The 17,338-nt window shown below is 36.8% G+C and overlaps 1 protein-coding gene across 1 annotated transcript in view; it reads right to left on the bottom strand.

Moving 5' to 3' along the window:
- slc23a3 (solute carrier family 23 member 3) overlaps positions 1 to 17,338 on the bottom strand; it is an 81,836-nt gene that overhangs the window by 52,398 nt on the left and 12,100 nt on the right. Inside the window, exons 2-6 of the mRNA XM_028807225.2 lie at positions 15,783 to 15,946; positions 13,470 to 13,558; positions 7,834 to 7,901; positions 7,159 to 7,340; positions 6,745 to 6,859 (exon numbers count right to left, since the gene is read on the bottom strand). Coding sequence (XP_028663058.2) covers positions 6,745 to 6,859; positions 7,159 to 7,340; positions 7,834 to 7,901; positions 13,470 to 13,558; positions 15,783 to 15,946 — 618 coding nt within the window. The remainder of the gene's footprint in view (positions 1 to 6,744; positions 6,860 to 7,158; positions 7,341 to 7,833; positions 7,902 to 13,469; positions 13,559 to 15,782; positions 15,947 to 17,338) is intronic.

Genomic DNA, 17,338 nt, shown 5'->3' with positions numbered 1-17,338 from the left:
CAATTATGATCCAATATGCAGTGTTAATCCTGAATAACTCTCACTACAGTATTTTGATGCCATCTAAATTAATATCATGCTGCAAAAAGAAAAGTTGTGAATATTTCTATGCATTTTGCCACTCATGATAACTCACCAATATTCATGAGTACAGTGGAGCCCCCCAAAACACACAATGGTAAGTAAACAAAAATTTGTAAAGCCAATTTTAGAAAAAAAAATTGAGACTGAACCATTAGTTGAATCAAATGATAGTGATGATAATGTATATTGATCATCAGACATTGATACAGATAGTGAAACAGAGGCATATAGCAATGTACATCTGACCCACAATGATATGCCTGATGAATTTGGTCACATGAAGCATCAGTGTGGCAAAAAGTTAAAATGACTATGATCAGCTGGAAGGACAAAAAAGATGTTACACTCCTAAGCACTGGTCTCAATGCAACAACTGTCAATGGACATGTCAGGGGAAATGTGGAAGTCACTAAGCCTTGTGCTACAGTAGCCTACAATAACACAAGGCGCTGCATCCATCATGTGGATCAGGCACTGACATTTTTGTTTTTGTACATTTTATTTAAAGAAGTTAAGATTCCATACAATCAAGACGTACTTTAACAACAGAGAAAGTAACATTACATACAATTGAGTCTGGCTTAACAAATCTAAAACCAACCCCTGTCAAAGCAAATATCAAAGACGAGAAGAAGCAAAGTGTCTACATTTAATAAATCCAGTTTGGTCTTGTGACATTACAGAAGGAAACACTTTCTCAGTCCTTCTAGATAGATCTTTGGAGAGTATCTTTACATCATTATTTTGTATTTTAGTTTTGTTTATAATGTGTATATTGCACATTACACATTGCACATTGCAAGTATATTGCACATTACCAATATAGCTTACTGCACATGTTCAATTAAAAATGATCTCAGACTGAGGAGATTCAGAGTTCAGAAAGTTTATGGCAGATGGGAAAATGCTATTTTTTAGTCTGTTTCTGCGTACACGGATTGACCTAAAGCGTCTTCCTGACGGGAGGAGCTCAAACAAAGAATTTCCAGGATGTGTTTTGTCCTTGAGAATGTTTTTGGCTCTTCTCACACAGCGAGTCTTATACAAGAGTTTGAGTGATGGCAGTTCAGTCCCAGTAATGGCCTCTGCTGTTTTTACGACCCGCTGCAGGGCTTCTTTAGCAGCCTTGGTGCAGCTGTTGTACCAGGCCATCATGCAGTTAATTAAGATGCTCTCTATAGCTCTCCTTAGCTTCCTGAGAAAATAGAGGCATTGTTGTGCTTTGCCTATTATAGCCAAGTTGTTGTCAACCCAGAACAGGTCCTCTGAGATGGTGACTCCTAAAAACTTAAAGCTGGAAACTCTCTCCACAGCATCTGCATTGATTGTTATCGGACTGTGATTGGTCTTTAGTGGTCCTAAAGTCCAGAATAACTTCTTTGGTCTTTTTGGTATTTAAGACCAGGTTGTTGGTGTTGCACCATTCTGTCAGATTCTGAACCTCTTCCCTATATGCAGCTTCATTGTTGTCTGTTACAAGCCCAATGACAGTTGTATCATCCGCAAATTTAACAATAATGTTTGATTGGTGAATGGGTTGACAGTCATGGGTGAAGAGTGCATAGAGAAAGGAACTTAGTACACATCCTTGCGGCACACCAGTACTCAGGATAAGGGTAGAGGATGTGTGTTTGCCCATCCTGACAGACTGGGGGAGGTTGGTGAGAAAATCCAGTAACCACTTGCATATGGACGGAGCAAGTCCTAGTGCATAGAGTTTTTGGATCAGCTGGTTAGGTATGATGGTATTAAATGCAGAGCTTTAGTCAATGAAGAGCATCCTAACATAGGTGTTGGGCTTTTCCAGGTGTGAGAGGGCAGCATGTAGAGACACACAGATGGCGTCCTCAGTTGATCTGTTTAACCGATAGGCAAACTGGTGTTGGTCTAGATTAGCTGGGATGGAGGCTTTGATGTGGGTGATTACCAGTCGTTCAAAGCACTTTGCAATAGCAAGGGGTGAGAGCAACTGGTCGATAGTCATTAAGACAGGTTATCCTTGGTTTTTTGGGAACAGGTACAATGGTTGTGGATTTCAGGCACAAGGGGACTACACCTGAGGAGAGAGAGAGGTTGAATATGTGTGTAAATACCTCCACTAATTGGTCAGTGCAGGCCTGGAGCACACGTCCTTGCACATTATCAGGACCTGCTGCCTTCCTAGTACAGTGGAACCTCGGTTCACGAACGTCTCTGAACACATACAAATCGGGTTACAACCAAAAAGTTCGCCAAACCTTTACATCTGTTCACAACCACACAATCGGTATATGAACAAGCCAGTTTCCCTTTCGGTTTGTGTGCGCCGATGATTTCCGCACATGTTCAGTCTCTCCCTGTGCATCGAGCGAGAGAGAGCGAGCGTGAGAGACAGAGAGAGAGAGAGAGAGACACACACACACACATGCGCGAGAGAGAGAGACACACACACACATGCGAAAGAGAGAGAGCTGGCCGCATAAGGCCGTGAACGCAGTTAAAGAATGCACCGGGCTTGTTTTTAAAGATTCCATTCGAGCATTGTTTTAACCTCTTTGTATTTAATGAAGACTTTTTTCTATTGGATTTTAATCTCCACTTCACTTCTGTTTACAGCGATCAGTACATGGCGTGCATTGTTGCAATGTTACTTTTCTTGGTTGTTTATTAAATTATGGATTTTTCAAATGTTTATTTTTTTTCCCTGTGCTTAAAACTCATTAAAAAAAAGTGTTTTTAGCGAGCACTTCGTGGCACTATAGTGCAAACTCTTGCAATGTTAGTTTTCTCTGTTGTTCAAGGTTTTCTCAGTGTTATTCAATGTTTTTACATTTAGTTTACTATTACGCTGTGCATTCTATGGTATAATTAACTATATTTATGCTTAAAAATCTTTAAAAAAATATATTTACATACAGTTCAAACAGTCTGGAACGGATTAATTGTATTTACATACAATCCTATGGGGGAAATTACTTCGGGTCACGACCAAATCGGGTTACAACCAGAGTTTTGGAACAAATTACGGTCGTGACCCGAGGTTCCACTGTATTGATGTTTTTGAGTGCCCGCCGCACATCATGTATGTGTACGACCACAGACTGTGAATCTCCGGTCAGCTCGAAGCTGACTGGAGGCTGGTTATTGTCCTTGTCAAACCGTGCAAAGAAACTGTTAAGTTCCTCTGCTAGGTTGGCATTGTTATTGGCCAGTGTGTATTGTACGTCATTTTTCTTTTTGTAATCCAAGATTAATCGGATGCCTTGCCACATCCGCTGTGAGTTTGACTTACTGTCAAAGTCCTCCTCAATCCATTGTTTGTACATTAGTTTAGCAGACTTGATGCCCTTCTTGAGGTTAGCTTTGGCAGCTCTACAGGCTAAAGTGTCTTCTAATTTAAAGGCTTTGTCCCTTTCCCTGAGCAGCTGTTTGACTTTATGATTTTGGATTTAAAAATCTCCATGGGTCTGATAAGTTATGATCCATTGCAAACTGTGTAATTACTTTTGCAGTATTAGATGTTATTGTCATCGTAGTTGAAAACCTGTCCGGGTCTGGATTTAAAACACAATTAAAGTCTCCAACCATTATAATTTTACAAGTGTCCATAATAGGAATAGATGCAAACATATTTTCAATTAGTTTTTTGCCATCCAAATTAAGTGCATAGATATTTATCAAAATTACTTTAGATTTAAATACATTACCCATCACTATGACATATTGCCCTGCAGCAGTGCCGGATTAACCAATAGGCACATGTAGCATATGCTACAGGCCCCGCAATTTCGGGGGCCCCCAAATGGTGGACCCAATATTTAATGAAAAAGTGTAGCATTGAAAAACTGGTCTTTAAAAATATTATCTTTACGCTTTTAAACTGTAAATTTCTTACACAACAAAACTTTAGGGGCCCAACACATAAAATTCACATAAATATTATAAGATTCTTATTATAATCGAGAGAAAAATAATTATTTAGTGCGGTTTGAACTGTTCAGAATCTAAAGTTCAGATGATGCAAACCAAAAGGGCCCCCAAATTTGAAATGTGCTACGGGCCCCCAAAGCTCTTAATCCGGCCCTGCCCTGCAGCATCAGATACCATGTCTAATTCTACAAAAGAGACTGTTTTGTGTATTAAGATTCCCACACCTCTAGTTTTCTTTGTATAGCTGGCGTGAAAGACTCAGCCAGCCCAATCTCTTTGCATCCCAAAATTGGTCCTTACTTGTTAAGTGAGTCTGCTGTAAAAATACAATCTTGGCATTTATGCCTGATAGGTAAAAGAATACTTTTTTCTCTTTATATCATGATTGAGACCTTTGACATTCCATTTAACAAAGTTCATTGTTTGGTCAGAGAGACACTTCTGAACTTTGGAGGACATTTTGTAATCTTAAGTAAGGGTAGTATGTTATTTCATACAATAGTTGTGACTTTGATTTCATATTATTGCTAAATATTATGGATAAAGAGCTTATTATTATGTCGGTACTACAGTTGTTTGGGTAAAAGGTATACATAAGAAATAGCTTGCTCTTTCTTCCCACTACCCCCGCCCTAGCTCTTCACCAAGTTGCCTTCCGAAGTGAGGCTAAACCAAAGTCCCAGTCCTCTTACATGCTAAGAGACAGAGCACATCCAAAACAAAACAAACCACTATCAGTGGTGTAGAAAGGATTACAATTCAAATTGAGATATTATATGATAGTACGGTCCAAATACAATAAACCTAGGATATGATGTTAAACAGTCAGTGACATTCTAACCTCTCATGCACAACCAACAGACAAAAATTACAAGAAAAGTGCAAAAAGAAGCAAGCTTCTACTGTCATGATTGCAATGTCAGGCTGTGCATTGATGACTGTTTCAAAACATGTCACATAAAGGACATATACTAAATCTAAATAAATACAGCAGTGGACAATAGACATAACTTTCCTATTGTATTTATATTGATGTTTTGGTAGCAACATGTTTCTGTTACACATAATAACATTTTTTGTTGTTGGCTTGTTTTTCCAGGGACAATAAAAAATAGACACAATACCTAGAAGGAGCTTCTTTATCTGGCTGAATTTTTTCAAAAAGTACTAATGACTTATACTGTGGGTATTTCTCCATTTGAGAGCCATGATGGACTTAAGCCTTCTCTTTTGTTGATCAAGTGTGTTCATGCTCTCTTGCCCAATTTAACTGATGCATTAGATAATACACTATTGTAAAAAGGTAGGGCCTGTGTCCTGTAGCCAGTGCTGGTGCTAGGTTATTTTGCGCTCACCAAAGCTTATTAGTGTGCCAACCGACTGTTCGGTAGCCTTTATGATCTGCGCCATAGGCAAATGCCTAATTCGCCTTAATTGTGGCGCTGGCCCTGCCTGTAGCATGGCTCTTCTAAGCCATTTCAAAACAAACCTCACCTTCCCTGTCCTGTCTAAAATTTGTGTTCCAATTTCTGTTGTCCTGCCCATCTCATCCTCCATTTTCTAATGATGGATATGAGGCATATGAAATCCAAGAAACTGTTGATTCTAAATGTCTGGGAACACTGGTATAACAATTTCATAAACAGCATCCTAACAAGCATAGTGAGCACAATCAGAACTTGCACCTTCAGAGGTGAACTCGGTACAAAGTGATTAATTCTTTCACTGTGCATGGTGGCATCAATAAATCAGTTCCTCAATCAAGGACTGAATTTGGCCTGAAGACCCTTGACTAGTATACTACTGTCATCATATTCTTAGATTTTGTTTGGTAAATTTTACTTTTGTACTTTTAGTGAAAAATTAACTTATTGGCACTCACATGCAAGGATGACAATGCAACCTGGCATCACTCTCATTCAGTCTTTGAAATATTCTTGGTTTAATTTGTTCCACATTTTTAAAGTGTTTTGCCAGAGTTCATGAATAGTGCTATGTTAAAAAGAAATTAACTAACTTAGCTGCTACAGATCAGTTGCTGTTGGTACATAAGTTAATGTAAAATTCTGAAAGCTGCTGATTCCAATTTAGTTCACAGGAAGCAAGAGCCCTACATTGGCAGCATCAACCACAAAGCATAAACCAGCCCTAGACACGGCAGCAGTCCATTGTAATGCCACTCACCCAAAGACTACGAATTTGGAATCAACAACTAACCTAATCTACAAGTTCTTAGGAAAATTCCCATAGCTAATATTCATCATTAGTTCAATTCAATTTTAAAAAATCAATGTGATTAAAGTAAAGTCTGATAAATGTTTCTTTTTTAAAAAAAAAAAACAGCCATTGTGTAGTCTTATATGTCTAAAAGATTGCTCTTCATGTATTTGAAAGTAAACTAAAAACAATGAGCACAAACAGACCTTGGAGACTGATAGTCCATCACAATTTGCACAGAACCTGAAGTAGATAACTGGTGACTAATTATAAACCATTTAAATAATAATCATCAGGCGCCAATATCTCTGAAGACCATTTTTTTGTGAGTCATGATGTGCATATCCTTAAAAGCCTTCATGAGAAACACTATTTCTGTACCGGTGGGGAGTATGCATAGCTGACTGCACAATTGCTTTTGGGTTTTTTCATATCACATCCGTCCGCTGCAATGAAATAAGCTCCTAAGCTGAAAATGAAAATCTTTTCAACTTTTATTTTTTTAACAATAAGGTGCAAACTATAGAGCCTTACTGAAAACATCCTGAAGACTGGGTATTGGGTAATACATTGAGAAGTGGCATTCCGGCATGATGGGATAAAGAGGTTATGCATGTGCTGGGACAGCAGGACAATCAACAGGACCACACTGAAAAAAAGATATAGAGTACAATATCATTTAGTATAAGTGCTGGAAAAATACACATAATGAAAATATAATCACCCCTGTCTTTTTAACTGATTACAGTAGGTCAATTCCAAATAATTAAGCTTTTAATATCTATCAAAGATCATACCAATAGCTCAGAACAGCCTTTTTTCTCCATAATGCCCACCATACAGTAAGGGGCAATGCATTATTGGAGATTTCCATAGAAAGGAAGGAAGGAAGGTCCACTGAAATACTTCACACAGACTAAACCAGAAAAAAAGCAAAATAATTCTCACACCGCAGTAATGCCCCAGCTGGCTGAGCAGAAGAGCGCTGCTTCTTTGTAAATGGACAGTCCAATGATGGAAAGTGTTGGTGCAACTACCATCGGGCTGAAGTAGCGTGATATAACACCGTAGAAGCCTGATAGCCCCAGAAGAAGTCTGACAATGCCAGATACAAAAACAGCACCCTGGAGCTGCCAAGGAGAGAGCGAAAGGTTTTTGGAATTAAACTATGTAATACCTATACACAATGAACATTTAAACAAAATAAAGGCAAACCTGGATAGTGTCTTCTACCCCTTTAGCTGGAGTTATGGAAATGTCAACAATTTTCATAAGCAGCTAAATGTACCATATAGCTTGAAGACAGAGATTGAAATGCACTCTTGTCCTTAGCTTGCTTATTCCAACACAGGATTCCACTGACCAGAAGCCAATCCCAGCATCAAAAGGCACAGGGTAGGGCAGTGCATAATGATAAATCTTGTAAATGTGTAGAATTGTTAACTTGAAGAAATACATTTCATAAATCTTATTGGCTTACCAGAGGAAATAAGAATCAACTTGAGGTGATCCCACATTTTGTGTGTGTACGTGAGTGTCATGTTTAAGAAAGTCTCCATTGAGTACTCTCAGTCTACAGTGACTGAAGTGATTTTTGTCTTGACATCAGGAAAATTCTCCCACCTCTCTACTCCAGTCCATGCAGTGGATCTTCTCATCATACTCATCTCCAGTCCAAGTTTCATTTGTTCCTGCAGTTAAGTACATATCATTAGTGAAAGTATTTCTACTTTGTTTCAAGTCCAATAGTCACAGCATGGCAGGAGTGAGTTTCAGGGTTATTTAGCTACATTTTAACTTTCGTCAGATTGTCCATGGTAATATTTGTATTCTAACACACAATTTAAATTGAGTTTTGCATCTCCAGAGAAGCATCTGCCTTTTTAGCGAATGAACTGGATCACCCTCCCTGTCTGGTCAATATATTTTTCAATGAATCCCAACTCTGAACCAAACTCTTACTGAATTTACACACCCATGAGCCTAGAATTCAAAATAATCATTAATCCCCTTGCCACCTTTCACATCTAAATGCTAAACATGTTTGGTTTTCTTCATGCAATTTTATCTCTGTTCTTTCAGGAATGTGTCTAATGTTTTCTGTTTTTTCCATGCTTTTCTCAAATGCACAAATACTGTGCTCTCACTACAATTCTTTTTATTTTCTCATTTACAAAGTATAGAGAAAGTATTGTAATCCTCCAAAAATTCTGTTTTGAGATTTTGATTAATCGTTTTTTGGAATTATGTCTGTGGGTCTGTGTGTGTGTGTGTGTGGGTGTGTGTGAACACGATAACTTCAGTACACTTTCACTTAGGTCAACCAAATTTTGCATACAAGTATTAGGTACAAAACATAGATTTCTTTCAACTTTTGGAATATTTCCGTTAACTGGAAGTGGTATTTTACCTTTTATTCATGCAGCTGCAGAGTCCGATTTTTTTCAACTTTACTTTTATAATAATTGTTCAATATATTATTAATTTGATTTTCATTTGTTGTTGATGGTTCTTTAATGTACATAATATAAAAATATAATCATTGTCTTGCGGTTTACTCCTCAAATATCCATCACCATATCTGAGCATGAAGTCTAGGGGAGATCACTCCCGATTTTTTTATCTTAGGATTCAATGAAGGTCTTTCACCGAGAAGGGCCTCTGCAATTCAGAAGATCCACTGAATAACCAATTGGATTTGATATTTATGAGTTCCACTGAACAGCCAATCAAATTGAATGTTTATGTCACATGATTTACACACCAAAAACTCCAATAAGGACCTGGCTGCCACCTGCAGCAAAACTCTCCTACTACAGGATAACAAGAAACACCCACTCAACAGTCATTAGTGCTCTTGAGTAAGATAACACTCCCACAAGCCTAACCTTAACAATAGTATATGGATGATTTTTTATAAAAGTGTCAGGTACACCTTGAAATGGGCATTTGTGAGACAGACTGGGCATGTCACTTTATATGATTGATGTGTAATGCAAAGGCAGTTAAACGTTATCAGATGTAATAATAATAATAATAATTCATTACATTTATATAGCACTTTTCTCAGTACTCAAAGCGCTAAAGATGTGTGCAATTGGATTGGCTCCTCAATGGTGCAGAGCTGTGGAATTCTGTGTTGAACAACAACAATAATGTTCTAATCCTTAGCCACTTTAACTGTACTTAACTACTCTAACCTAAGAATTTGTTGACTCTTTTAATCTCTTTAGAACTCATCCTTATAGTTAACTCTGCAACAAAAATGATGCCAATTCTCTGAATTTACTTATTCACTACCTGACAAGGGTTGCACCTAATTTCCCATCTACCACAACCTGTATGTCATGGATTTTCAAAAGCCCTTTTTTCTTTCATTCCAGAACAGTTACCAGCTTCATGCCTATCAATTTCTTAAGTCACTGTTGGAGTGTTCATGCTGCTCTTGCCAACAAACAAGCACACACAATTCATCTCCCCTTCACCCTGGCTCAGTTGTGGCTGCTACCAGAATAACAAGACTTGTTCTTTTAAAGATGAAACCAGAATTTGACTCTTCTGTTCTAACTCTTGGTCATTTTTAATTTTACTTTATTCCTCTCTGTCCAGAATCTATTACTAATTCCTCTTCCACCTGATTAACATCTGTTTCAATTCTTCTGTTCTACATACCTACAATGCTACAGCAAAGAAGCAGGCAGTATTTATACTATACTGTTAATGAGATGAAACTGAAACTTGCTACACACATCCCCTGTGTTGACAGCTGCCTTCAACACAGTTAACCAAAGGGGACTTATTGTTGCCTGTCTGCCCTTGAAGTGTTCGTACTATACTCACTGGATATATGCATTCAGCTCTGAAAATATTTTTTTTCTCTGCAGAATCTCTCCAGGGAGGTCCCTCATAGTCTTATACTCAGTCCACATCTTTCATTCTCTGCATATGGCCACTGATACAATTGATTTTCCAATATTAGTTCATATTCAGCCCATGTGTTCATGATACTTAGCTCTTTACTCAATTCTTATTGGCCCTGGGCAGGCACACTGTCATACCCAAGAACATTGCTTTATGAATGTATGGTAAATATAAAAAAATCTCAGATTTAACTGAATGATCTTGCCACCTTATTCCACTAATCTCTGTAAACAGTCTTCAGGTCATACTCAACAGCACCCTGAACTTTAATTCTAAAATCACAAGTGTAGTGTCTTTTCACCAAATCACTCTTACTGTGTCACTATACTTTTCCATTTTGATATGCATATACTTCAGAGGCATCTAGCTCGTGGAATACTTACAGTTACTGTGAATACTGGGTTACTGCAGCTCTCTTACCAACAGGGTTTATGCATAAAGCACAAGCAGATCACAACTGTTTTAGAATGCTGCTAGAAGTTTTGTTGTGGGCCTAACAAAGTGAATATATCAAACTTTCAATTTAATCATATATTCTATTTCACTCTCAAAAATATTAACATGTTCAAAATGTAATTACTTAATTATATCTTGGCTGATGTTAAAAGCGCTTTGAGTAGTGAGAAAAGCGCTATATAAATGCAAAAAATTATTATTATTATTATTAAGAGTGGTGTTCCACAGGGGTCAGTGCTAGGACCACTGCTATTTTTAATATATATAAATGATTTAGATAGGAATATACTGTAAGTAACAAGCTGGTTAAGTTTGCAGGTGATACCAAAATAGGTGGATTAGCAGATAATTTGGAATCCGTTATATCATTATAGAAGGACTTGGATAGCATACAGGCTTGGGCAGACTTCTGGCAGATGAAATTTAATGTCAGTAAATGTAAAGTATTACACATAGGAAGTAAAAATGTTAGGTTTGGATACACAATGGGCGGTCAGAAAATCAAGAGTACACCTTATGAGAAGGATTTAGGAGTCATAGTGGACTCTAAGCTGTCGACTTCTCGACAGTGTTCAGAAACCATTAAGAAGGCTAACAGAATGTTAGGTTATATAACACGATGTGAGGAGTACAAGTCCAAGGAGGTTATGCTCAAGCTTTATAATGCACTGGTGAGGCCTCATCTGGAGTACTGTGTGCAGTTTTGGTCTCCAGACTACAAAAAGCACATAGCAGCGCTAGAAAATGTCCAGAGAAGAGCAACAAGGCTGATTCCAGGGCTACAGGGGTTGAATTATGAGGAAAAATTAAAAGAGCTGAGCCTATACAGTTTAAGCAAAAGAAGATTAAGAGGTGACATGATTGAAGTGTTTAAAATTATGAAGGGAATTAGTACAGTGGATCGAGACTGTTATTTTAAAATTAGTTCATCAATTACATGGGGACAAGGTTGGAAACTTGTTAAGGGTAAATTTCGTACAAACATTAGGAAGTTATTCTTTACACAAAGGACAATAGACACTTGGAATAAGCTACCAAGTAGTGTGGTAGACTTTAGGGACTTTGAAAACTTGACTTGATGTTTTTTTGGAAGAAATAAGTGGATAGGACTGGCGAGCTTTGTTGGGCTGAATGGTCTGTTCTCGTTTAGAGTGTTCTATTGTTCTACAGAGCTATAATATTTACTAACTTATAATATTGGTTATTACTGCTCAGCATATTTAAATTTGTTCAACTATTAAACATTACGTGATGTGCACTTTTCCACTATCTCCAAAGCCATTTTACAGCTCTAGATGAACACTACTTTAACTGTGTGGTTTCTGCTTTCATTCTCTAAACTCTGTCTGTAAGTCTCCATTGAGGATAACATTTAAATCAAATCTGAAATACTTCATTTTCTGTTCTCTTTTAGATCTGCTTTCCTAATATGTAATAATTTAATAATTACTTGGTACCTAAAAAAACTAATAGTGTCTCAGGAATTGAACCTTGTATAGATATTTTGTTTATAAGAATTTTGTTTATAAGAATTACTTATCAACACTTTGAAATCACTTCAGTTTATTATGTCTGGCGCCTCCCGACTCACCAGTACTGTTAGATGCATCATGATGTCTAGCTATAGAAGACGTCAAGCTTTTGAGATTCCCCCCTATTATTTGCCATAAAGACCCCAAAAAACACATTTTTATGCAATTTAAAGACCACATTTTGTGCTAGCAATTTTATCCTTTTGATGAAGAGTAAAACAATTGGTAATTTCAACTAAAATGATCAGGAGGACTTGAACTTCTGCATGTCACATCAACTGCCCCCAGGGGTTCGCCCCTAATGGGATATGAAGGGCTTAAAGTTACTTCTTTTCATAAAACCTCAAAAAAATGAGGATCAGTAATACAAGCATGTGGAGTGTCGTTTTTCGCTATTCTAAAGTTGCTGAACACAAATATGATATTTTTGATATTTAATTATTTACCGGTGGTCCTGCTACCCAGAAGGGAAAAGTGACAGATTTCAAATATAAGGATGCTGGGTATCGTTTTAGACTATTTCAAGGTCAGTGATTAAGAAAATGTTATTTTTGATTTTTGTTCCTTTACTCAGGATCTAGCCCTCTATGGACCCCTATCAAAAGGTGAAAAATGTCAGATTTCTTACAAACAAGAATATTTACATTAAACAATGTGAAGTAAATCACTAAATTTCTTATGACCACCCCAAAATAGGGCAGTGTATGCTAATTCAGACTTACTCTGGCTACTTTCCAGGATTTAGCCTGTACGTGGACCATCTTTAAACACACCATATCTGTTTCATTATCATGTTTTTGGTTAGCGCTGTATTTCTCGTTACTTAGAGAAGAAAATTGTCAGGGTAATTCATTGCTACATTGAGCATTATTTAAAATGCACTGCTCCCATCACCCCCATGGAAAAAAAGCAAGATACACTCTGGTCCTTATACATTTATCTAGGAAGATGACCTGTGCTATAAGAACATGCTACAAGGTTGTGTAGAGTTGAAATCTATTCAGAAAGAGATAGGAACCTACCTAAGATGGTATACCAAGTCAATCACAGGTTACACTCATGCACACACACTTTCTCATACTAACAGAAGTAACTGAAATACTTTGAGAAAACCCATGATGATACATGGGGAATGTGAAAACTCTGTATACAGAGACTAAACCTGTAATTAAACCGAATTCCAGAAGCTAAGAAGCAGCAGCTCAAAGTATTGTTCTATTGGGTCAACTCTTCAGCCACCGTGTCTCCTTGTCATACAGGCTATTGACTATAGTAATTTTAAGCTAAACAAAATATTGCAGAAAGGGCATTCTGGTGGAATAATGACATAAGAGGCTTCCTAGTTCTTACCATTATAGTCATGTCTTGGTTCATTGCTTGTAAGCAAGACAAGCGCAGGAATGAGGAACTCAAGCGAGGGAGCTTGCATCAGTGGCAGCCTGGAGGGAAGGCAAAGAAATTTATGCTGGTTCAATGTGAGCTACAATTCACTAGAGAAAAAAAACAATAAATGTAAAACTTAAATTAGTCACGGTCATTGACTTAATGTAAAAAGACAAAATCATTATCCGAAAATGGTATTTTGAAAGTGTATCACAACAAACTCTATATGGAAAAGAGCTATGAGAAATAAAAGGACAAATGAACAAAGGATTCTGTTTAAAAATATGATAATTGTTCTTATATAAAAACAATAAAACAGAAGAAATTGTTGAATTAACAAAGATCAGTACTGCAAAACAACTTAAGAATTTTGGCTTTCCTCAACTACTCAAGCTATATTTACCATATCTCCCTAAATTACACATTTGTCATCAGCACATCACCCAACTTTCCCTCAGAAAAGTAATTAGTCAGCTGCTCAGCACAACAAAAGAGGCCAAGCCACAAAGATGGAGAGCCCTGTTGCACTCAGCAGTACAGAAAAGATGCAGTGTCTTTTTCTATGTTAACTAATGTTGTCTTATTTTAATTTCTTATTTTGTCTTTTATTTTTCTTTTCTTCATTATGTAAAGCACTTTGAGCTACTTTTTGTATGAAAATGTGCTATATAAATAAATGTTGTTGTTGTTCTTGTTGTGACCCCTGTTAAATTATATACTGTAATCCAAGACAAGGGTTAAAAATAATCAGGAAGTCAAAATACAAAAATAAAGGGAAAACACAGACAAACATATTAAAACAAGGCAAAAGACAAAATCTAAGATGTGGAAAAATGGTAAAAAACATTAAATCACTAGAAATCCAGGAGTAGATTAAAAGCTCATCTCCCCTTTAATATACTGCCTACCCAACTATCACATGACTACAGCTCAATTATCACTGCTATCCAACAGATAAAGTTGGGCACAACTTGTCAATATTTACATATTTACCAGAAAAATTGCTAACATTTGTTTGGCAGGCAACTTGCAAAATGGATAACTTTTTTGGAGGTCATTTTCACATGAAGACACAATAAAAATGCAACAATTTGAACATTACTTGTTTTCTCCACAGGTAAACTCACTACATGGAAAGTCACTGCTAACAAAAACACCCTCTGGCATTACAAGGACAGATTTTTTTCACAAGAGATCTTAAGGTAAATATAAACTGGCAACTAAGTGCATGTGTAATTAATGTATAAAAACACTTCTAAACAGCAACTGAGTGCGTTTCTTGTGTAAATGTCATGAATTTCATTGGAAGTGAAACAGAATATATTATACACATTTTTTTACAAACCAAATGCTGAACTTTGCTACAAATTCAATCTTGTCATAAATATGTCTGTTAAATATTTAACTTTTAAAGTGCAAGAATCATTTTAAATATGTTTGAATATCTTGTGTTTTTGTGCTTCTCTTCTATGTTCTATGAGTGTGCAATCCAGTTATTGGGCTGCTTTCTTCCTAGTTGCTTAAATACTAACTAAAGCAGTCTGCATACTAAAAATATGCCGCTAATTTAACTCAGTTTCACCACAAGTCTCACTAGGACAAGAAGTTGGAATGCAGTTTCACATGGTTCAGGAAGCATCAAATTTAGCAGAAAATATAGTACAGTATAAACTGTCTGTGAAGAAGTACTCAACTGGCAGGATGGTGCAAGTGTTAGGAAAAAAGCTAGGATGGTGGAGGACTGCCAAAGGACAAACAAGAAAACTTTCAGAAGAGAGAAGAAATTACATGGGCAATAAGAGAGAAATCCTGTACATGCCAGTGTGAAAAAGTAGGAAACAGTAATGTGGGATAAGCTCAGAAAGGAAACCAGGCATCTGCATTGGAGAGAGACATAGAGAGGTGCACCCTGGGAAGGAAAGTTGGTGGATGATGAAATGCATGCAACTCAGCAGGTGCCAGGAATACCTTATTCTATCTTCAGAAAACAGAATGAAGTCAGGGAGCACTGGAGAGGTATTGTGGGTCCTCCTAGTCAGCACATAATTACTAGTTAGAGAAATTGTGGCCAAGTTACCCATTCTAGGATGAACCCAGGGAGGTCTGAAACAAGGTAGTATTTCACTTTAAAACAGACTGAGCGCTCAGGACCACAGGCACTTCAGAATCCATTTGAACAGGTTTTTAAAGATAAACTGCAATATTACATTTTTTCCAGAAACCCCCTCTTAAAAGCAAAGAAAACAATGAAAAGCAGAGTTTGGCCATCTTAGCACTTACCTGCTCCCAAGAGTGGTCTGCATTAGCGTAGCAATTCCTGAAGTGAAAAGGCTTGTGGCCATAAATTGGTCTTCATACTGGTTCACATCCTTCCTTTGTTGCTGGAGCCCCTTGAAAAGAAGGCTGTGCACCATCACAAGCACTGAAGACAGGATGAACACATGCTAGAATGGTACAATGAAGAGTTCATTATACACTGCATAATCATTTTAAATATGTAACAAACCTTATTGATGTTTTTCAAATCCAACTATTCTAATAGAGGGTCACAAGAAAGTTTAGCCTATCCTGGTACCACCAGATGTAAGGCATGTAGGATGCATTCAAAAAGTTGATCATTTGTTTGTGGTACACACTTGCCTTTTCTGCACACTGCAAACCAAATAAATTTTGCTCTTTCGAAAATCTATACCTTTTGATAAAAATACAATGCGGTGTTAATCAGTTCATTTCAGATTTATTGTCATTTGTATAAAGTACAATGAAACACTTATGCTGCCACTAAGCATGAAGTCTTGCCATCTAGTCTAAGTAAAATAACCAGACAGAATGTAATGGGCAAAATTTCAGCACCATTTAGATAAAAATAATCATATAATTTGATTGTGCATCTGATTGTTGTTATAAGCCATTTCAGAACATTACTGATGAAGAAAGATGCCTCATAAATATGTAAGGCACATTTTTTTAAACTGAAACCTTTGCTGCTTCAAAGTGGACACAATGGGTAGGTTCTAAGGCTTTTTCATTCCCTTATAGACTCCCTTATGGACTCTAGCATCCTGCAGCCCCATTGTCAGCCACAAGGACAAGGTGTTTTTAAAGTTTATTAAAAAAAACGCTTCACTTTAGAACACAATTTTCTGAAGAAAATTAATATATACAGTTATTGTGAAGAAATAACGTTGACTTGAAAAATATCAAACCGATCTTTTAAGGCCAGACGAATCATAGTTCAACAATATGATGCTCATGCTATCTCATAGGGTGGAAATATGTGAGCAAACAGCATTAATGTTCAGCTTTAATACTGTTTATAGGTAAAAATGAACAAGTATATTTCAGTGATTTAAACATCAATTTGTATTCACTGTTGCAACATCTAAATTAAAAAGTAGGATGCCACTGTCTTCTTTCCCAGTTTATATCTTCTGACCTTTTATTGACATTCGAAATATAAACTACTGCTCCTATCCTCCTCCCCAGAGCTACTGTTCAGGTCTGCAAGACCAAGGGCTGTGCACCAAAATGCCTTGTGTGCTTCTCCATTTGTTTTATTTAAATGTGTATTACACTTGGAGATTTATGTCAGTTGTATTAGAAATTGATTTCTTTCTTTAAAAACATATTCATTTTGAGAAATGTCAACAGAAGATATTCAGGTAATAATGAAGAACCCCAAAACCTTTCCTATAGAATTTAAATCTATTGTTTTGGTTATAAAATGTATTTAACTTGTTGATCGTTATGGTCAATTACATAAGACTAGCAATAGAACCTGTTGAAGACAGGTAAAAAATATTTTAAAAATCATTGCTATCTCTTGCCCTACATGT

This window comes from Erpetoichthys calabaricus, chromosome 8, assembly GCF_900747795.2.
Source record: "Erpetoichthys calabaricus chromosome 8, fErpCal1.3, whole genome shotgun sequence".
In the NCBI taxonomy this organism is placed as follows: Eukaryota; Metazoa; Chordata; class Cladistia; order Polypteriformes; family Polypteridae; genus Erpetoichthys; species Erpetoichthys calabaricus.
The sequence above is the reverse complement of the archived record's forward strand: the minus strand, read 5'-3'. Positions and strand labels throughout refer to the sequence as shown.